At 37.7% G+C, this 24,112-nt stretch overlaps 1 protein-coding gene across 4 annotated transcripts in view; it reads right to left on the minus strand.

Moving 5' to 3' along the window:
* The window catches only part of ZNF644 (zinc finger protein 644), a 94,447-nt gene that overhangs the window by 48,809 nt on the left and 21,526 nt on the right, over nucleotides 1–24,112 (minus strand). For 2 of the 4 annotated variants that reach the window (XM_049772186.1, XM_049772185.1), the window contains exon 2: nucleotides 19,243–19,303. In XM_049772186.1, the coding sequence (XP_049628143.1) occupies nucleotides 19,243–19,264 (22 nt within the window). In that variant the 5' untranslated portion in view covers nucleotides 19,265–19,303. Of the gene's footprint in view, nucleotides 1–19,242; nucleotides 19,498–24,112 lie in introns of those variants that run through there. The other 2 variants (XM_049772187.1, XM_049772184.1) reach the window with 1 other exon arrangement.

The following is a 24,112-nucleotide window of genomic DNA, read 5'->3' on the forward strand; positions in this document are numbered from 1 at the left end:
ATGATTTATTAAATGTGGTATTCCACAGGCTTGTATTCAAACATTCTTGCATCCCTGTGATAAATCCTACATTATAATAGTACGTGATCCTTTTATTTATTGCCAAATTCAATTTGAGCTATGAAATTTAAAGGATTTTTAATCTATGTTCACCAAGAATATTGGTTTGTGGTTTTCCTTTTTATTTTTTGGTTTTTGGGCCACACCTGGCTATGAGCTCAGAAATTGCTCCTGGCTTGAGGGGACCATCAAACCGTGGCCCATACTAGGCTAGCACGGGCAAGGCAGATGACTTACCATTTGCACCACTGCTCCGCCCCTTGTAATTTTCCTCTTTAGTATTTTTCCTTTGTTATCAGGATATTAATCTCAAAGAAATTGTTCAGTAAAATTCCTATTTCTCCAACTTTCTGGAAGAATATGAAAAGAATAGTTTAAAAGGTGTTTAGAGAAGACTTGACCATTATGTCTGGATGTGAAATTTTGTCCTGGAATACAGAACTATTTTGAGTACTAGTTCAATTTCCATGTTAATAACTAACTGTTCAGGAACATTACAGTTCCTCAGTCTTGGGATGCTACAGGACTCCATAATTTTAAACTTTTCTCCTAGGTTCTCCAATTGCACAGCATAAAGTTATTCATAGTATTCTTGAATAATCTGTATTAACTGGTGTTTGATGTGACTTCTCATCCACATCAAATTCAACTTTTTATTCTTCATGAGTCTAGCAATGGATTTATCTATCTTGCTCATTCTTTTCAATAACCAGCCTTTGATTATACTATTTTCATGGTTCCTGTATGATTATTTTCTACTCCAATTTTTGTTATTTCCCTTCTACTTACCTGAACTCCCTTTTGGTTCTTTATTTAATTTTATAAGATGTAAACTTCAGCTATTTCTTATTTCCTGATTAATGCTTACATTGCCATAAATTTTCCTCCTAGAACAGCTTTGTAGTGCCACATATGTTGTGGTACTCATTCTCACTCAAGTGTTGAGCTTACTCCAGGCTGATGTCTGGCTTATTTCACCTTCAAAACACTATAATCTCAATAGATACCTAAAATGTGTAGTAGAGAAGAATATACACTTGACTTCAGAGGAATGGACAACCCAACATAGTTTTATTAAGCCAATTCTTTTATTACTTCTTTTAAGGCCAATATTTCTTGTTTTTATGTTTAGTTATCTATTTAGCAGAGAGAGGACAGCTTATTTTCTTTCTTGAATTTTAAATTTTTTACATTTATTTGTTTTGGTTTTGGGGCCACACCCAGCAGTGCTCAAGGGAGCCAGGAATTGGATCAAAGTCTGTCCTGGGTCAGCCACGTGCAAGGCAAATGTCCTATAGCTGTGCTACCTCTCTGGCTCCAAGAGGGCAGTTTAAAATCTACTATTACTGTGTTACTATGAGATATCTTCCCCAGGTCTTTTAGCAGTTGCTGTATACATTTTGACAATCCTTACCTTGGCACATAGATATTAATGATTTTAAGTCATTACACACGTTCCTTATAACCTTTTAAAATATGAATTTCAGGGGCTGGAGAGATAGCATGGAGGTAAGGTGTTTGCCTTGGATGCAGATGGACGGAGGTTCAAAAACAAAAAAAAAATAAAAATGAAAATATGAATTTCAGGGACTGGAATGCTGGCATAGCGGAAGGGTGTGTTTGCCTTGTTTGCTGCCGACCTGTGAAAGGCCTTTTTGTTTTTGGGTCACACCCAGCAGCGCTCAGGGGTTACTCTTGGCTCTACACTCAGAAATAGCTCCTGGCAGGCTCTGGGGACCATATGGGATGCCGGTATTGAAGAAATGGCTGAAGTTTACTTCCTTTTTTTTCTTTTTCTTTTTTCGGTTTTTGGGCCATACCCGGCAGTGCTCAGGGGTTACTCCTGGCTGTCTGCTCAGAAATAGCTCCTGGCAGGCACGGGAGACCATATGGGACACCGGGATTTGAACCAACCACCTTTGGTCCTGGATTGGCTGCTTGCAAGGCAAACGCTGCTGTGCTATCTCAGCCATGTGCAAGGCAAATGTCCTATAGCTGTGCTACCCCGGTGGGCTGCATCCAAGACAAATGCCCTCTTGCTGTGTTAATACTTCAGGTCCTATAATAACTATAGTCTTTTTTTGTTTTGTTTTGTTTTGTTTTTTTGTTTTTGGGCCACACCCAGCGTTGCTCAGGGGTTACTCCTGGCTGTCTGCTCAGAATTAGCTCCTGGCAGGCACAGGGGACCAAAATGGACACCGGGATTCGAACCAACCACCTTTGGTCCTGGATGGCTGCTTGGCCCTGTGCTATCTCTCTGGGCCCCTTTAATTGCTTTCTTAAGTTTGTTAAACATCTATACCATTCTAATTTTGAAGTTTGCATCTGAGAGGTTAGATACCTTGTGGGTAGACTCCTCCATTACTTTATTGTTATTCTGTGAATACTAGTCTGGAGGTCTACAAAGGCTCTGGGTTAGCAGTGCTGCCTTTGACCTCTACTGAGGCTTTGCAAGAGAGAACTGCACAGTGGCCTCTTCCACCCTAACACTGCATCTGAGTACATGAATTTGCTTCAAAGAATAAGGAATACTGGCTCTGGTAATGATCAGTTGTTTAAACTTAGTGAAGGAAGGGGTGGGTGGACTTTGTCTTCTCCAGAAGCAGGCAATGTAGGTGGGCCTTACTGCTTGGGGCCAAAGATGTAAACCAGCTTTAAATGTCCAAGACTCTTCCAGTTTCATGTCCTGCCTCACAACCAGGCTTCCTGGGGTTGGAGATTCATAAATCTGTGGTTAAGTTTTCAGGCACCAGTTATATAATAATAAAAAATATATATACACCCATAAAGATAGAAAGTAGATTGGCCACTAACAGCTGAAAAGACAGAAAGATGAGTTATTCATTAGTACATAGTCTCTGCCTTGGGAGTGATAAAATATTTTGGAACTAGAAGCCAGAAAGATAGTGCAGCAGGCTGGGTGCTTGCCTTGCATACAGCCAACCCAGGTTCAGTACCGGTATCACATATGTTCCCCAATGAACTGAGCATCACTTTTTATTTAGCTCAAAATAAAATAATAATAATAATAATAATAAAATATTGGAACTCATCAGAGGTGATGACTGCACAATATTGTAAATTGACTAAGAGGATACTGACATAAAATTTAAATTTTTATATCAATTGAATAATTTTTACTAGCAATAAAAATATAGAATTCAATTAGTCATACTTTCCAATCCAAAGTAAAAAAACCTTTATCCTGACTCTGTGCTCAGAAATCGCTCCTGGCAGGCTCGAGAACCATATAGGATGCCGGGAATTAAACCTAGGTTTGTAGTTTCAGCTTGATATTTAGGTCTGTAATCTACTTCAAACAACTGCTTCAAACTGCAAGTTTAGAGTCAAGATTCGCTTTTGCGTGTTTATGTGTGTTAATATCCATTTGTTGGAAGAAGTTTCATTGAAAAGCTTTGATATTTTTATTAAAACTTATTATTTAAAAAAAAACTTTCTACAAACTTTAAAATATGATTCAAGGAATCCTTGAATATATTATATATATTATATTGAAATTATAAATCAAGAAAAAAGCCAAATACTTAAATGAAAAGATAAACAATTAGACAACCTGAAGATTTCTTTTTAAATAAAATTATAGGATTTAATATATATTTTAAATCTCTGGAAAGACTGGTAAAAAAAACCACATTTACTTTAAACTAAGTCTTAAGATAGCTAAAATAATGTACCATAATTACATCTTAATATATAAATGCAGCAGTCAACAGAGTATCATAATACATAGAGATCAAAGAAATAAAATAGGAAATCTGGAAATACACTCACAGATACACCCAACTGACTTTTGACAAGGAATCAAAAACAGTTCAATAAAGGAGTCTTATAATAAAATGGTACTAGAGGAGCAAGGTGGTGGCGCTAGAGGTAAGGTGCCTGCCTTGCCTGCGCTAGCCTTGGACGGACTGCGGTTCGATCCCCCGGTGTCCCATATGGTCCCCCAAGCCAGGAGGGACTTCTGAGCGCATAGCCAGGAGTAACCCCTGAGCGTCACCGGGTGTGGCCCAAAAACCAAAAAAATAAAATAAAATAAAATAATAAAATGGTACTAGAGCAACTAAGCATCTGTAGGAGGGTGAAGAAGTCTTAAATCTTGCAACTTAATATAAAATTAATTTGGGCTGCTTATTTGATTTTTGCCTCCCCCCTTTTTTCTTTCCTTCTAATAGAACTTGAACCTCTTGTTCTGCCTCACAAATTGAGGGAGAAATAATGGAGGGTACCAAGACCAAGCAGTCATATGAACATTGAGTAGAAATAAAAAATGATCAGACTTAAACACCAAACCCAAAGCCAACTACAACAGAATCGATACCCAATCTACAACAAGCTAGACACAGATGGGCCCACTTATACCGGGGGCGGGGGTACAAAGGAGGGGCAATATGAGATGCAAGCTGAGAACAGGGCTGGAGGGAACACAACATTGGTGGTGGAAATGCCCCTGATTCAATGTCACTATGTACCTAAAATATTACTGTGAAAGATTTGTAATCCACTTTGGTCAAAATAAAAATTATTTTAAAAATAAAGTTAATTGGGACTGCATTACAAGTTCAATTCAAAAATAGAAAAACAATGATGACTAAAAGCCATCAAATTTCACTTGTATCTGCAAGTCTCTGGTAATAAAACAAAAACAAAAACAAAAGCCCCCACAACTGGGATAAAGAATTTAAAACAGGTGTTTGGCAAAGGTCTAATAACTAAACTAAAACCTAAAAAAAAATTGTGTGTTTTGTGTCACATCCAGCAGTGCTTAGGGATCACTCCTGGGTAGACTTGGGAGGCCATCTGTGTTGCTGGAGGTTGAACTGGGATAGCCTTTTGATCTATGTTTTAATTTAAATTATAACATTTAGAATTTAAGCTTTACTTCTTACAACTTAATTCCAAATATATATGTGAAACATACATATGTATACATGAAACATGATTCTGTTAACCTTTTTTATTTTATTTATTTACCAAAGAGAAAATTCAAACTCAAAAATAATTAACAAAATAAATATCAATAAAAAATATATAGGGCCAGAGTAACAGCAAAACAAGAAATTGTTTGTGTGATTTTGCCTTGCAAGTATCTAACAGGGTTTGATTCCTAATAACCCTGCCAGGAGTGATAGCTCACTGCCAGATATGGTTCCCACACAAACAAAAATGTATCCAAATAATCCATTATGAAATAGGCAAAAGACAGGAATATACATTTCGTCTAAAAGATAAACTGTAAATGATAATGTACAAAAAATATCAGGGGCCGGAGAGATAGCACAGCAGTAAGGCATTTGCCTTGGACGCAGAAGGACGATGGTTCAAATCCCAGCATCCCAAATGGTCCCCAGAGCCTGCCAGGCGTGATTTCTGAGCATACAGCCAGGGGTAACCCCTGAGCGCTGCCGGGTGTGACTCAAAAAAATAAAAACAAAACAAACCAAAACAAACAAAAAAATACCAAACTTTGGGAGCAGGAGAGATAGCACGGAAGTAGGGCATTTCCCTTGCATGCTGAAGGACGGTAGTTCGAATCCCGGCATCCCATATGGTCCCCCGAGCCTGCCAGGAGCAATTTCTGAGTGTAGAGCAAGGAGGAACCCCTGAGCACTGCTGGGTATGACTCAAAAACTAAAAACCAAAAAAAAAAAAAAAAAAAAAAAGAGTATCACACTAAAGGACACTTAAAGACACCATCTGGAGTGTTTATAGAGATGCAAAGCTATCTCACCTTTCAATTACTTAGAGACAATAATGAATAAAAAGTACTGATGGGCCAGAGACATTTGCATGCTAAAGGAGGGTGGTTCGAATCCCCAAATTCTATATGGTCCCCCCCACCACACACTCCCGCCCCCAGCCTGCCAGGAGTAATCCCTGAGTGCTGCCAGGTGTGACCCCAAAACAAAACAAACAAACAAAATCAAACTTTATTAGCAAAGTAAAAACACAATACGATATCACTCCCTGTATTTCAGAAGGAATAATGAAGCAAAGATGTGGAGAAACCAAATCACTCATCTAACTGATTGAAATTATTTATCGGGAGGCCAGCTCTTACCAGGTATAGGGTTTTGGGGAGGCCTCAGGTCATAGGCCTTCTCCCTAGCTTGGAGGGTGCTGGACTCCAGTCCTTCCCTGGGTACTGGCCCAGGTGGCCACAAGTGGGTGCAGGTGGACTCTATAGGGGTCCTCAGGCTTTACACCCACACACCCTAGGTGGGAGGGGCATGCGGAGTCGGGAGGGCAGATGTTGCACTGGTTTGTGTTGGGGCAGTCACTGGCAAACTTTTTCTCCCTGGTCTCCAATTTAAAAACCACACAGGGGCTAGTGTCCCTGCCCATACAATATATATTTTTGATAGTATTTCATGCATATATTTTACATATGCATAATATCTATCTTATATTGTGCCCTTGGCACTGCTCTATAAAGCTCATTTCTAGTCCTTTACTGCCTCAGTCCCAACTATTAATTCCCCCCATTTACCCATTTTGCCTTCAATGCCATACAGGTCAAATCACTGACCAAAGTGGTTCACTGAATTTTTAACACCCCACCCAACTGTTTCAAAATTTCCCCTCTATATATTTGTTTTGTCTGTCCCTCTCTTTGTTATCTGTTTAATAAGAAAGTCTGTAGAAGTGTCCCTCCATTTAAAGTTTATGTTAGAATGGGGCCGGAGAGATAGCATGGAGGTAAGAAGTTTGTCTTTCATGCAGTGGTCCTCAAACTTTTTAACAGGGGCCAGTTAACTGTCCCTCAGATCGTTGGCGGGCGGACTATAGTAAAAACAAAAACTATGAACAAATTCCTCTGCACACTGAAGCTATCTTATTTTGAAGTGAAGAAACAAAACAGGAACAAATACAATATGTGGCCCGTGGGCCATAGTTTGAAGACCCCTGCATGGTCATTGGTTCGAAAAAGAACAGCCCTTAATTTCTCCATACATGCCTTTTTTACATGTGAACTAAACTTACCGTCTTCCTCTAATTTGGTAATACTTAAAAAAAATGCTTGAAGACAGACCGTGGTTCAAGCCCCCCGGGCCACACATATGGTTCCCCAAGCCAAGAACAACTTCTAAGCGCATAGCCAGGAGTAACCCTGAGTGTCACCGGGTGTGGCCCAAAAAACAAAAAAATTTTAAAAAATTAAAAAATAAAATTTTCTGACAAGATTTAGAGCTCAGCTAACCTGTGTCCCTTATATTTTTTCCAACTATTTAAAGTTTTGTTTTTCGAGTTTATAGCAAGTAATGAAATGCTGCACCAATTCAAACCAAAAACAAAACAAAACAAAGTTTATGTTAGAATCAAGTCAAGGGGATTGTTGGACTTGTTCTAGCATCTCCATAAGCACCAATCACCCCATGTGGCATTGTTCTTCCTTTGCATAGGCACATTAAAATGGAAAATTACTATATATACAAACATGTTATCTAATAGAGATGGGAACACACAAATCATGTAATGCAGTGGGACCTTACACCCTGAACATTGTCATAAAGGCCTGGCTCAGGCCTCAGAAGAACAGGCATTGTCCATTTACCCCTGAACCAGAGATGCCATCTACAAAACAACCATGGTTGTAATACAACATCACCTGAAAGCAATCCTCTATCAGGGAAGACCCTACCACTGCTCTGGTATAAACCTATTCAACAGAGACTTCCCTTGACACCCAGAGTACTTAATGAAAACAACAACCTGCTTTCAGGACCGAGCTCTCTGCACCAACCTATAGTTGTGAGGGGAAACTAAAGGAGGTTCTGTATCATCCTGACTTTGATGTAGGACAGGGGTCTCAAACTTGCGGCCCTCTGCACAACATTGTGTACCCGCGGCAGGCCTTCAAATATCGCAGTATTCGAGATTATTTGCTTACCAAATAATCGCAATAAAAATCGCATTAGTACAAAAAATCGCATTAAACATTCGCATATCCCGAGCAGTTCCAGAAGTTCAGGGTATGCGATTTTTTTTTCTTACTAATGCGATTTTTTATTGCGAATATTTGGTAAACGAAATCCCTTATGCGGCCCTGCCTCACCCCGACTTTGCCTCCTGCGGCCTCCAGGTAAATTGAGTTTGAGACCCCTGACGTAGGATATAGACATATTCCAGGATCCCTAGCTACAGAAACCTGACACAAACAACAGTGACTGTGTGAAAAATAAAAGTGTATTGGAACTACAGAGAATGACTTGGGTTGGACAACCTAGTATGCCTGGAGCCTAGAGTTCATCTTATGCCAGAAAACTTCAGGGGTAAGGTCTCCTGGTATTAGGCCAAGGCTTTTCCTTTCCATGTCCCCTATATTTTGCTGGACCTATGCAAACAATTGCCACTCTAACACCATCTTTGCTGTGCTCATTTGACTCATCCTTAATGAAATAATGTATTATGATCAACTGTGTCAACAATACTATAGCTTTTAATGGTAAAGGAGTTACATATATTTTGTGGCTTTAGATTGCTTCTTTCTGTACTGCTAAGAAATGTTATAATGTACTACAATCTGGGGGCTTAAGGGACAAAGTAATTGTACATGTGTTTTAGTTTTCTTAATGTACTTTTTTTGGCTGAAAATTCAAAATTAAGGTGTCAGCAATTCTTTTGAGAATTCTGTTTATGGTGATTGTCTTCCCACTGTAACTTCACCTTGTCCTTTCTTTGCATCTTTGTCTTCATATATTATTAAGGGAAAAAAAATTATTTGTCCATTTTCAACAAAACAAAAGCATTCAACCAAGATACAATACAGCAGAATACATAATGGGCATTTATTCCATAGAAATGAAAATTGATGATTATACAAAAACTTGTACACATATGGTAATAATCTTTATTCCCAAGCATCCCAAATAAAGATAATCTTTAAAATATTTCTAAGAAGTTCCTAGGAACTTCTAGTCTAGTAAAATGTGAAGATCTGAAGAAGTGTGCCTGAAGGATGGTAATAGTTTATGCGCAATGAATATATATATATATTTTTGGTTTGGGGGCCATACCCGGCAGTGCGCAGGGATTACTCTTGGCTATCTGATCAGAAATAGCTCCTGGCAGGCGCGGGGGACCATATGGAACACCGGGATTCGAACCAACCACCTTAGGTCCTAGATCGGCTGCTTGCAAGGCAACCGTCACTGTGCTATCTCTCCGGCCCCTGCAATGAATATTTTATACATCGCTTCCACCTAACTGCTGATCTGCATCTTCTGTAATAAATCAATATGCAAATAATCTACTATTGTCTTTTAATTCCAAAATAAACAATTTGGTAGCATTTGTTCATAATGATCTTGAATTGTTCTAAAGAGGATAAAGAAAATTAGTTTAGGGATGGAGCGATAGCACAATAGGAAGGGCATTTTCCTTGCACATGACTGACCCAGGTTCCAGGTTTGATTCCCTGGTATCTATGTATGGTCTCCCTAGCACTGCAAGGAGTAACCACTGAGCACTGCTGGGTGTGGCTCCCCCAAAAAAAAGGTATTATAGTAAAAACAAGAGACTCAAAATCGAGGGGAAAAAACAACAAAACAAACAAAAAAATGTCATTCAAAGGATGAAGAATTAAACATTACTACAGCATAGAATACTAATTCTGTTAGAGAAAATTGCGTAAGTCACCAATTCACACCAATATAGATGAACTCTGAAATAACTGCTGATTTAAAAAAAAAGTCAGCACCCAAAAAGATGATATAAAATGCTTCCCATTGAAATGGTAAGTAAATTATTGGTTATAAAGATTGAGAAGTTGTGAAGAGAAAACTAGGTTGACTACAAAAAGTTATCTTTAAGAATTCTTATGAGGAAATATTTAATAACTTGTCTGTAATATATTATCCTTGGTGTAACAGTTTTGTTGGTACATAGGGTGATTTTGTTGTTTTTTGTTTTTGTTTTTTGTTTTGTTTTCGGGTTTTTTATTTGTTTTACTGTTTTTTTTTGGGGTCACACCCGTTTGACACTCAGGTTACTCCTGGCTATGTGCTCAGAAATCGCTCCTGGCTTGGGGGGGCCATATGAGACGCCGGGGGATGGAACCACGGTCTATCTTAGGCTAGTGCTTACAAGGCAGATACCTTACCTCTAGCGCCACCACTCAGGCCCCTTTGTTTCATTTTTATTGAGTGCTTTTTTTTGTCTTTGCAATATATTCCCTTTAGCTAATGAGAACAAGAAATTGTACTTATAATTGCCACTACAACTGTATCAAAATAAAAAGTCAGTCAGTCTGGCTCAAAAGCACCCAGAGAAAAGATGGCATAAAGGACATTTAACAAAACAACTGCGGTTTTTTTTTTTTTTTGGTTTTTGGGCCACACCCGGCAGTGCTCAGGGGCCACTCCTGGCTGTCTGCTCAGAAATAGCTCCTGGCAGGCACGGGGGACCATATGGGACACCGGGATTCGAACCAACCACCTCTGGTCCTGGATCGGCTGCTTGCAAGGCAAACGCCGCTGTGCTATCTCTCCGGGCCCAACAACTGATGTTTTAAAGTAAATTAAGAAACAGCTAACACGTTAATACTACATTTACTGATTTTTATTATTTGTACAAAATTATATAAAACAAAAATTCTTATTCCTTGGAATATAATGGAATATTTACAGGTAAATGAACATGTCTGCAGGTTACTCAAAGAAAAATTACAATACATACTATATATGCACACATATAGATAGCATCTGGTACAGAGAATATAAATAAAGCATTAGTAGAATTATTAACAAATTTAAGGACTAGGAAAATATCAAAGCCCTTTATATTATTTTGATACTCTTATTATATGTCAAAGTATATGAAACTTGTGCAAAAAACAAAAATGCTTTTAATCCATTCATCTGTCTTTGAACACTGGGTTGTTTCCATGTCCTGGATATTGTATTTAGAACTACAATGATCATAGGTATATTTTGATCTTACCTAGCTTATGAAAGATATATGCAAGAAATATATCACATGTGCATATATATTATATGTTTAGCAGATAAATATATTTCATATCTTTGAAAAGATATTATGTCTTTGAACTAATATTATGTATGTTGGGGATATATGCTGAGTGGAATCACTGGGTCATATGGAAACTATTCGTATTTTTGGGAAATCTCCATATTGTTTTCTATTGAGGCTGAACCAAACATTCCCACCAACAGTGAATGAAGTTCCTTTCACCACGTTCCTTTAACATTTTCCAAGTTTTTAATACTCTTCTAGTAGTTCAAATACCATTTCATTGTTGTTTTGATTTCATTTCCCTAATAATAAATGATGAACCACTTTTTCATATGCCTACTGGCTTGTCCTTCTGTTTTCTTCAAAGAGAAAAGTTCACCTCCCCTCCCAGTTTCTGATTATAGGGTTATTGAGGTTTTTTTTATGCTTTTGAACTCTGTGAGTGCTTTATAAAGAACTTGGATATTAGTACCTTATCTGATGTAGGTACACTAATTTCCTCCCATTCAGTAAGAAGTTGTAAAATATTTAAAAAATAGATTTTGGCAGCTGTGCATGCATGTACACACATACAGTTTATAATGCTAAAGTTGAGCCAACTCTTTATTAGTGCAGACTTAAATAACTTAATGGCAGTTTACACACTTTACTTTTAATTTACAGATTATACCCAGTTGTAATGAAAGATAAAAATTTCATGTGAAAATATTTATCCTGAATAAACAATATGAAGAAATAAAGGAGGCAAACTCTGGTTATTCAGTAATAATAAAATATAACACCTAAAATACAACAGTAATTTTAAATTATATGTTCTCCGGTGGAATTTTAATAAATTCCATTATCATTAAGTGTTAATGAAAAATAAATACACATTTCACATCCAGCATGAAAACAAAAGTATCAGATAATATGAATCTGTGTCTTGGCTAGAGAGATAGTACAGGAGGTACTTGCCTTGCATGCAGCAGCAGTGGCCACAATCCTCTCAAATCCTGAGCCCTGAGCCAGAAGCAGTCCCTGAAAACTGCCAAATGAGGTCCAATTCCTCTGCCTCCCAATCAAAACAGAATTGGGGCTGGAGAGATAGAGAGCACAGTGGTCGGGCTATTTTACCTTGAATGCAACCAATCCAGGACAGACGGTGGTTCAAATCCCAGCATCCGAGCCTGCCAGGAGCAATTTCTGAACACAGAGCCAGGAGTAGCCAGAGTGTTGCTGGGTGTGACCCAAAAACAACAACCCCAAACAATCTGCATCTAGAGCTAGGGAACAGTTCAAGTGGTAGAGCATATGTCTGGCATATGTAGTGTTGAGACCCTTCACCTACATTCCCTTCTACCCTTGAATAACAAACACTGAGTATAATTCTAGTGCTCGCCCTACTCTTCAGGAAAAAGGCCCTGGCTCTCCTACCATACTACTATATAGGATCCTTCATGAGTCCTATAAGACAGAAACAGGAGTTGGAGTAATAGTGAAGTGTGTAGGGTGCTTGCTTTGTATGTGGCCAACCAGGGCTTGATCCCTGGCATCCCATCTGGTCCCCAAGCTTCACAGGAATAATCACTAAGTGCAGAACCAAACCCTGAACAAAGCTGGGGGTGACCCTCCCACCAAAAAAAAAAAAAGAATAAAATAAAACAGAAACCAAGTTTCTAAGAAAATCCTTTTAGTAAACAGCATGAGATGGGGGTCAATGTCCAACTCTATATTGAACCTGCATGGTAGAAACTAAAGAGTGAAAAAGCAACAAATTGGTCCCAGTGCTAAAGAACCTGGCCTTTTTGGACTTCGCTAACAGCAAACATCAGGCATAAAAATCCCCCATGAAACTACAGCAGCCAACAACACAATAAAATTTCAAATGTTTAGAAGGTGAAAACCAGAATAAGTTTAAAAGGCATATTTAAAGTTTTCTTTTTAAAATATGTATTTCATATCTACAATGTTCAAAAATATAAACATTTTTCAGGAAATAGCAACCTTTTTAAAAACTAGGAATTGTCCAGACTATGACTTAATTTCTTTTCCCACCTCCAGTTTTTACACTCAAGAAACTAAGGAAACATTTTCTTTTCTTTTCTTTTGGTTTTTGGTTTTTGGATCACACCCAGCGGTGCTCAGGGGTTACTCCTGGCTATCTGCTCAGAAATAGCTCCTGGCAGGCACGGGGGACACCGGGATTCGAACCAACCACCTTAGGTCCTGGATCGGCTGCTTGCAAGACAAACGCCGCTGTGCTATCTCTCCGGGCCTTTTCTTTATTTTTTAAGGAGACATTTTCTTCATTTCTTGAATATGTGACCAACCAATCATCCATTTATAGTCGTCTAAAGTATTTTTAGGATCTTTAAACTAGTACATACTCAAAGAGAATGCTATTTGTACCAAACACTCAGATTTTCCTAATATATTGAGTATTAACTTCATTTGGAAACAACAATCAAAATCAATAGTGACAGACTTTGTCAAGGCGGTCTGAACTAGTGAAGTATCTAAAAGAGATTTGAGGGTGATTTAGTTCTTTACCCAAAATAACTGTTAATGCTACATTGGGACTGCATCCCTCTGGCTAGTAGAGTAAAAAAATTAATGCAAAGTCTTCAAAGGACAAGAAGAAGCTTGAACTACACAGTACTGCAGGAAGAGTATGGTAACAAGAGGAAGATACAGACAACTAAAGAATGATAGACAAGTGGCAACATATATTTAATAAGGCTAAAACTTGTAATATGAAATATCATACTTAGCTTATGCATATTATTGTAGAAATTCTGAAAAACCTATGGTGCCACATCCTAAACCATGATTTACAGCTTATAATTTACTGTGGAAACTCCAATCAAGGTGGGAGGTGGGGGCTTTCATGGCAATGAAGGGAAACAAGAAGCGTAGCAGGTTAGCAAATGCAGTCAAATTTGGGAGAATCCTGATATATGTAAAAGAATATATATTTGTGGTAATGGAACAGATAGGTAAACAGCTCAGGAATCCATGACCTTGTTTTAACCAGTCAAGGTGGTCCTGGTAGCAATATTAAACTCTCTAAACCTGGCTGTTATATACAATATTTTACTACATAATCATACTGGTTTTTATACCCAAAACTTGGTTTATAACCTTTCCTTACATAACTGTCACATGGTATAAATACTGTTCGTCACATTGCTTTATAGAAGACTAGCAAATTTATTCACCAGGAACATATGGACCTGCATTTGTAGATTGCATACTATAAGCTGCAAGCCTAGAATTCTCAGGTCATGCCCAAAGTTAATATATTTAACTCTAAAAGTTGATTTTCATAGTTTGTTTTGTATGATACTATCATACTGATAGCAATGTGAATCCAATGAAGAGCTGGGCATGCAAAGAGAGATTTCACTTACAGCAGACAAAGTTGCTGGAAGTTATGTAATGGTATATTAAGACTTGCATCTTCCAATGCCAATTAAACCACACGTCTGCTAAAACTATACATTAATGTGTAAAGCATTTCCATGTGAGTGAATTTAATTCTGTGAGATTTAAGCTGATATGTTTGTGAATAGTACATAAAAACAGGATTCCAGAAAGAACTTTTAGTGAATAAAAAACTTCACAGGTGAGACAAACTAAAACCCAAGAATCTTCCTAGACATGTTATTAAAGTGCTTAAAATATGCAAGTTTCCTCAAACTGACAAAATGCTTATGTACATCAACAAAATGAGTACCAATGGCTACAGTACATCCTATGAGATGTTGCAAATGAAACATAACCTTTTTATAATCAAGTTGAAGACAAGTCCCAGATGGATTCTGTGTCATAGAAGAACTGTGCAATGGAGAATGACAATAATAGCAAAAGTTGCTAGCTAGCTAATTATAATGAAAAGATGGTAAGCTTTCATCAATTCGTCTAGCATGTACATAGGAAACTTCTTACTTTCTTGGTAACACTGAGCCAATTCCTCTGTTCTATGCCCCTTAACACTACTACTGTACTAAAAGATTCACTGAGTTTATATATGAATACCAGAGAGAATGAGAAATGATAGTAATGTTTACATTAGAGCTAACAGAAGGATAGATATTACATGCTTACTTCATTTTCAAGAAGAAAACATTGCTTAAAAGTATATAATTTCCCTGAAGAATTCACCAAGCATTAGTGGGTGTGCCCAAAAACAAGAAAAAGAGAAAAAGCAGTCAAACTTTAAATTAAAAAAAAAATGTAAAGAAAAAATATGGGGGCCGGGAAGGTGGCGCTAGAGGTAAGGTGTCTGCCTTGCAAGCGCTAGCCAAGGAAGGACCACGGTTCGATCCCCCGGCATCCCATATGGTCCCCCCAAGCCAGGGGCGCTTTCTGAGTGCATAGCTAGGAGTAACAACCCCTGAGCGTCAAACGGGTGTGGCCCAAACAACCAAAAAAAAAAAAAAAAAAAAAGAAAAAATATGTGTGTGTGTCAAGTGGACTAGAGGTCTTTAACACACAATCACAAGTATTTTGTTCATCTTCCAACAAAGAGTTTAGTAATAAATTAGGTTTAAGAAATATTGGCAAATTTTTTTGGTTTGTTTTGGGGCCAAACCCAGTGAAGCTTAAGGCACACTCTTGGCTCTGAACTCCTAGAGGTCTTGGGGGACTCTGTGGGGTGCTGGGGATTGAACCCAAGTTCAACTGACCACATGCAAGGCAAACACCCTACCCAATGTACTATCTCTTTGGCCCTACAATTAAAAACAAACAAATTAAAAACAAAGAAAAACACAGCTTCACATAGGAGCTGAAGAGAGAGTACAAAGGTTAAGTGCTTGCCTTGCACAAGGTCAACCAGTTGGATTCTTGTCCTGCATGTTTCCCAAATACTGTCAGGGATAACTCATAGACCAAAGCCAGGCGTAGGTCCTAAGCATACTTTGGTGTGACCTTAAAACCAAAATAGCTTCACATGAAGGTTGCCCCACATATTTTTGGCATAAAATCTGAAGTAATCATATGCTGAAATACAGAATCACTGTGAGTGCTCCCCAGAGCATACAGATTGGAAACTCCACAACAAAAAACATGTAGTATTGTCATAATAGATATTATTCAATATTGGAAAAAGGGAGGACGCTCATAAAATATGGCAGAATAGACTGTGTTAAAGAAAAATCCTTTAAATATAACCAAAAACTAACTTATAAATCTCATGCAACTATAGAGTACATTTAATTAATTCAAGTATCTGCCTTTTTTTTTTTAAATGAGTGGTCATTGTGTTGGGGGAGGAAATAGGAGATTCAACAAAAGAAAAAGTCATGCAACATGAACTCTGAGGGAAACACCAATCTCCCGGACTCCAGAGCCCCTGTACGAAGCAGGAAAGAATAACATAGCCAAACTGAATACTGTGGTTCTGAAGACCAACACTATAGAGTCACTGATAAGTAGAATCTCCTTTTGAATACTTAAGTCTCAACAGCAAAAAGGTGAATTGCAGTTAGGGACAGAGAAAATCTCAACTGTACAGATCACAATCTATGCAGGGAAAGGGTTAGGACTTAAAGGATACTCAATCCCCTGAGCTCCAGGAAGTTCTTCCATAGAGAAAAGCAGTATCGTATGGCTATCTTATGCTATACTGAGCACTATGGTGGGAAACAGTGGTATTAGAAGACAGTGGAAAGCAAATTAAGTCTTTCCCTAACACTTTCAGAGAAGATAGTGCAAAGATTAGAGATTTTTCAGGACTCCAGAGAGCTTCTTACACTAAAAGGGCAGACTGACATGGCACAGTGTAGATAGCCTGGTTTAGTGTAAATCAGACATCAAATTCCTCTTCCTACTTTAAAATTTGCAAGTCTTGTCTCCCAAATAAGTGAACAAGAACAATAGATTAAAGTAGCTGATTAGAAGAGGCTTATAATACCAGCAATACCACTCCAAGGAATTTATCAGGATATGAATACATTAATTCAAGAGTATACTTGCAATGGTCACAGAGTACAGGTGTTAAATCACATGTGGTGACCTAGTCAGTCCCCTCACATAATTTCCTCCTAAGCAATACCATCCCCTAAGCCCTTGGGCTTCCTGAGAACTACTTGGGAATCCCCACTCCTATTCCCCACTAATCAAAGTTTTTCAATCTAGATCCTAGCTTCTTAAACAATGAGTTGTTAACAGATTATGATGTTCCTAGAAAGTTGGGGAAGAGAGAAATACATTTGTGACCCTATGTTCAGGGTAGGTAGTGGAATTATTTTACAAGAGTCAGAATAGAATCATCCTAAAAGTCCATTAACAGATGACCAAAATCAATAAAGGGAGAAAATACACTCAAAAGATTACTATGCCACTCTTTAAAAATATCAAATTTGCCTTTTGTAACAGATAAAACTAAGTGAAGTGAAAAAGTAAAAGGCCCTAGATAATTTCATTCACATGCTGAATAAAAACCATCAAAGCAAATTAACTGAAAAACACTTTGTCTCTGAAAAACGTGGTGAAAGGAAAGAAGAGGGTGAGAGAAATGAGTAGATAGGGTACTTCCATGGTATGATTGAATTAGAACTTGGTGGTGGGTCCAAGTGAGGTATATATACACTATAAAATCAAATTACAAATTATAGTTTAATAAAACAGATAAATTAACAGTATCGTGGAACAAGATCAGACTGTATTAACCCAGTGTGATTCACTAAGCAGTATTTACCCAAATGAAATCAGAATGAAGGTTCTTATAGGTATTAAACATTCAACTTATAAATAAAATATCTTCAATATAAAAATGTAGCTTTTCCACTTCAATAAGACATATAGGTAAATATGAATTATAGTAAATGCTGTAAAATATAGAAAAGGACCATATGAAGATGGTACTTCCAATAGAGAGGTAGCATTCTATTAACCAAAAAAAGTGAAATGAAATCTTTCTACATAGCAGGGCCCATTTTCTAGGAGCTAGTAGCAAAAATATAAAGCTCAAGAAGCACTTAATAAACAGCACAAAAAGTTCTCTTCAATCTATATGATTGCAATAAAATTTCCATTGAATTATTGTTTTTATTAAATAATTATTTGCAATAAAAGTAAAATGCTTGAAATAATTCTAAACTACTAATTAATAATATATTATTAATCACACATTATATTTAATGCTTGGCTTTTAAAAATTTAGATTTAAGTTTACATCTAGAATATCCAGTTAAGATAGAAAGTCGACATCAAAAGCAATTTACCAAAGCATTCATTTTTAACTTTCATATTATGTCATCGTCCCTTAACAATAAACATTTTCAACATTTTAACAATTTAAATTAGAACACTTTCTTAAACATAGAAAATAGAAAGCTAAAACAAAAATAAAATAGAACGCTAAAACATAAAATAAAAAGGTTTTTAATAGGAAGCTTTTCTTATATTTAAAGTATATGACCACAACTCAATTTTCCTGAAAGTCAACATACTTAAAGCAACAAAGTGAGAATGCTTGTGTTAGACAATTCACTTAAGTAGAGACACACACCAGAAAAAATATTAAAGCTATAATTTACAATTCTAAGCATTACATTCACAAACAAGTCAGAATCTGGCAAATTTAAATAATCTGTGCAAGTACTTCATAGGAAAAGAAAATCCACAAAAGTAAATATTCAGGTATCCCCCTGAGAACACTAAAGTAATCTCCCAATTTTCCTACTGTTTTCATTTCTGAGTTTGAGTCACTAGATCAAAAGTAAAGGATAACTGAATATCCACAACTTAATAGTGGTACTTTTACTCCCAAATCAAGTGAATCAACTACATCAAAAAGCCAATTCTTCATATTCCAGAAGTTTATTTTAAAAATTCATTGATCGAGGCCAGAACGGTCATGAGGAGCAGTAAGGAATCTGCCTTGCCAGCACTAGCCTAGGACGGACCACGGTTCGATCTCTTGACATCTCATATGGTCCCCAAAGCCAGGAGCGCATAGCCAGGGGTAACCCCTGAGCGTCACTGGGTGTGACCCAAAAAACAAACAAACAAAAAAAGTCCTTGATTTCTAGGGCAAGAAATATGGCTCAGTGGTGGACCGCATGCCTTGTGTATGTCAGGCCCTGAATTCCATCAATCCCTGAAACAAACAGACAAACAAACGAAAACAACCAACTATTGAAGGTACCCCCGTTTTCCTATAAAACAGTAAACATGTAAAAAAAGTAGTTTGTTACTTACCTAGATTCTGTCTTATTAACATCTCGCCACAAGAACAATCTCATTCAAAATTAAATCAAACCTGAAAGAACACAGTAAGGACCATCATTTAGGTTTGCTTTAAATATGATTTAAAAAGTTTATGGCAAACTATTTTAAGTCAAAAGTTGCAATAAATATTTTTCTCATTACATCCTCCCCTACCCCAATTATTATTTTCTTCATATACTACCTATCTAAAAATGTATCTAAGTAAAACATGATCATCCTAGGCCGGAGCAATAGCACAGCAGATAGGGTGTATCCTTCTATGCAGCCAATCCAAGTTTGATCCCCAGCATTCCATATGATCCCCGGCCCGCCACCAGCCTGCCAGAAGTGATTTCAGAGCAAAGTCAGGAGGGTATGGCCTAAAAACCAAACCAAATCAAAACAAAAACATTATCATCCTAACTTTCAGGAAACAACTGCCAACTATAATTACGTACTATTTCTCCTACAAGATTCATTACTGTTTTTGTTTTGTTTTGTCTGGTTTTGGGGCCACATCTGGGAGCACTCAGGGATTACTCTGGCTGGGTGCTCAGAAACCACTCCTGGCAGACTCAGGGGACCCTGGGATGCCAGGGATCAAAATCAGATCAGGTGGAAGCAAAGCAAATATCCTTCCCACTGTATTATCACTCCAGTCCTCATAATTGCTTCAATTCCAATTCAAATTAGTGGTAGCAATTTGAAAAATCTGTATGTTTATAAAATTATTTTCTTGATCAATGTTTACCTAATAATTTACTATATGTGGGCTGTAGTGGATAGGGTGATTGTCTTGCACTGACAGATTCAACCTCTGACACCCCTTAGCAGTCCACTGAGTACTGCCAGGAGATATCCCTACATGCAGATAGAAGCTTGAGCACCACGAACTGAGGCCCCCAAATAAAAACACTTTACTATGTGCACACCAAAAAATACAGTAGGACACAAAATGATTTACTAATAGTGGTCCAAATTGGCAAATATTATGTACTTAAATGCCAAGCATTTTTATTCTGAAGGATAGCATAAACTGATAACCCCCTATTTCAATTATTCTTTTTGGGGGGAGTTGGGTTCTGGGGGACACCCTGCAATGCTCAGAGGCTACTCCTGGCTTGGAACTCAGCAATCATTCCTAGTGGGCTAAGGAAACCATATAAGATGCTGGGGATCAAAGCCACAAATGTACATGCAAGGCAAACTCCCTTACCTACTGTACTCTCACTCTGGCCCTCAATATATTTTTTAATTCAGTGTAACTTGACTCACATAAAAAACACTTCATTAAATTTGTGTCAAAATACCCATCTCTACTTTCTTTTTTTCTCCCCCAGTTTTTGGTTTTTGGGTCACACCCAGTGACACTCAGGGGTTACTCTTGGCTCTGCACTCAGAAATCATTTCTGGCAGGCACGGGGGATCATATGGGAGGCCGGGATTCGAACCACCTTCCTTCTGCATGCAAGGCAAATGCTCTACCTCCATTTGAACCACCATCCACTCTGGATCAGCTGCGTGCAAGGCAAATACCCCACCATTGTGCTATCTCTCCAGCCCTATCTCTACTTTTATAACACAAATTCTAAAAGTGTCCTATATCTTTATCACAGAACTCTACAAATCTACTTCCCAATATCTTGAATAGCAACCAGGTTACCATTTTTCTAAATCCTTATTCTCATAAAGTGGTACCACCATAATTACTAGCATTAGAACCTAGATTTCTAAAATTTTTACCTTCAAACTATAGTGTCTAACTCATCCTTCCCTTAACTGTTATTTTACAGTAGAATGTTTCAAGTTACTTAAAACTACCCATCAATTCTATTTCCAACCTTGACTTTCCCATTCCCTTCTTTATTTCATCCATACTAAACCTTTCAACATTAAGAACAGGCCAGAGAGATAGCTTGGAGGTAAGGCATTTGCTGCCTTTCATACAGGTCATCGGTTGGAATCCCAGAGTCCCCATATGGTCACCTGGGCCTGCCAGGAGCAATTTCTGAGCCTGGAGCGAGGAATAACCTCTGAGCACTGCCGGGTGTGACCCACAAAAAAAAAAAAAAAAAAAAAAAGAACAGCTCCTAATTTCTCCATACATGCCTTTTTTACATGTGAACTATACTTACCGTTTTCCTCTAATTTGGTAATACTTAAAAAAAAAATGTTTGAAGACAGACTGTGATTCAATTCCCCGGCCACATATATGGTCCCCCAAACCAAGAACAATTTCTAAGCGCATAGTCAGGAGTAACCCTGAGTGTCACCGGTGTGGCCCAAAAAAAACAAAAAAAAATTTTAAAAATTAAAATATAAAGTTTTCTGACAAGATTTAGAGCTCAGCTACCCTGGGTCTTATATATTTTTCCAACTATATAAAGTTGTGTTTTGAGTTTATAGCAAGTAATGAAATGCTGCATCAATTCAATGTGCATATTTTCTTTTTTTTTTTTTTTTTTTTTTTTTTTGGTTTTTGGGCCACACCCGGTAACACTCAGGAGTTACTCCTGGCTATGTGCTCAGAGTTGCTCCTGGCTTGGGGGACCATATGGGACACCGGGGGATCGAACCGCGGTCCGTCCAAGGCCAGCGCAGGCAAGGCAGGCACCTTACCTTTAGCGCCACCGCCCGGCCCCGATGTGCATATTTTCTTAACTACCATGTAGACACTGAGAGCTAAGAATCAATGTCTCTTTTTCAGCATTCACTGAATGACATATAATACAGGTATAACAATAGCCTAAACCAATGATGAGAAGTTTAGTATTGTCAAAATATACAAATGGAGCCTAAAAAGACACCTAATTAAAAGTACAAATGTGGTCAGAAAACTAACATTGGGGTTAAAGTATGTGCAACCGATCCCAGCTCAATCTGTGGCACCACACAAATATGGTTTCCCCCGAACACTGCCAAGGAATGAACCCAAAGCACAGAGGCAGAAGTAAGTCCTAAGCAATTCCAGATGTTTCCCCCCAAAATAAGCAACATCAAAACATCACCACAATGACAAAAATCAGAGTGCATAGCAGTCCAGGGAGCAAAGGGGGAAGGTATGAAATGCATGCTGGAAACAGGGGTGGAGGGGGGACAACACCGGTGGTGGGAATGGCCCTAATTCACTGTCACTTTGTACCTTAAATGTAACTGTGGAAGACTTGTAATTCATATTGGTCACAATAAATTTTTAAAAAATCAGAGTGCAATCGTAAAAAAAAATTAATACCAATGATTATCAATATCAGGAGTTTGGGACTAACCATTTGTATCCCTCAACAAGAAAAAACAAGATATAGAAAGTATGGAGAGATAGAAAGTACAATGTATAGGGTGCTCGCTTTGCAGGTACAGAATCTGGTTTGATCCCTAGCATCCAATATGGTATCCTAAACCCACCAAAAGTGATTCCTGAATAAGATCCAAAAGTATGCCTTGAGCACTGGTGGGTATGGCCCAAAATACTAAATTAAAGATTAAAAAGGTAATCAGACAGTAAATACAATGTTATTTACAACATTTACAGTAAATCAGACAGTAAATGCAATGTTGTTATATTTACAATTTTAAGTAAATATCAAGGAAAAACACAAGTCAATAGACTAGATCTGATGTTTGCCTGAGAAGCAAACCAAAATAAAAACAAAACAAAAAAGTAAAATTCTCAAATATTACACAGATCACCACTGAAGGTCACCCTAAACGAAGGAAAATTAGTGAGATGTGCCTCCAAAGGTCTTAACTTACTGCTGGTATAAAGTATAGATGCCCGCCCAGGGCCAACCTTTCCCTGGGCAGGCAGTATGATGGTCTCCTGTACAGAAGTTAAGCCAGAAGTCTGAAGAAGCCGAAACAACTAGAAATTGCATGGCAAAGTACTAAATAGAAGCTAATTGTGTAGAGGAAGAACACCACTGATTATGTTGCTGCATGATAACCAAAACAAGCCTGTGAGAAAACTACATTAAAGCCAAGAAAAGAGTTACCCAAAACAATGGGAGGCATTATTGCCCTCCCTAATCTAATAGAGACATAGCTAGAACTGTCTGTTCTCTTCAGACAAGAGTGAAAACTTTTCATATGGGACCCCAGGAATTGAACCAGGTTCAATTCAGTAGTGTACAAGGCAAGCCCCCCCCCCCCACTGCCTGCTGTACTATATACTCTGGACCCAAGAATGAAAACTCCTTCATTTGGGCAGCAATAACTAATAAACAACAATAGGTGCCTCAATAATGCCTTAAAAAGTGAATTAAAGCAAAAATAGTCTAAAAGCTGATTGAAAGAAAAAACCAAGAATGCAGTTCAATAGGGAAGAATTACAAAATGACCCAAGGAATCTTTTAGGGTGACAAACATTATTTATTTAACATGTTTCCTTAGAAGCTCACATCTCAGGCCCGGAGAGATTGCACAGTGGCATTTGCCTTGCAAGCAGCCGATCCAGGACCAAAGGTGGTTGGTTCGAATCCCAGTGTCCCATATGGTCCCCCGTGCCTGCCAGGAGCTATTTCTGAGCAGACAGTTTTGGGTGTGGCCCAAAAAAAAAAAAAAAAAAAAAAAAAAAAAAAAAAAAAGGCTCACATCTCCAATTATATCATAAAGAAAATTACAAATACTTGTATTTCACTACATGTCAATGTATCTATATTCAGTCTATTTTTAAATTTGCAAGTACAATAAAACCAAAAAACAAAATGGGCAGATCTGAAACAATAAAACAGGTAAATGCATTAGCACTTCTAATTAGGTAAATGCAAATGAAAGTCACAATGAACTATCACTACACAACTATAATAATTGTCAAAAAGAGCAAAATCAACCACACGAACTAATAGTAAGCAATTAAAGGAAGAAA

The sequence above is a fragment of the Suncus etruscus genome, chromosome 4, assembly GCF_024139225.1.
Source record: "Suncus etruscus isolate mSunEtr1 chromosome 4, mSunEtr1.pri.cur, whole genome shotgun sequence".
NCBI lineage: Eukaryota > Metazoa > Chordata > Mammalia > Eulipotyphla > Soricidae > Suncus > Suncus etruscus.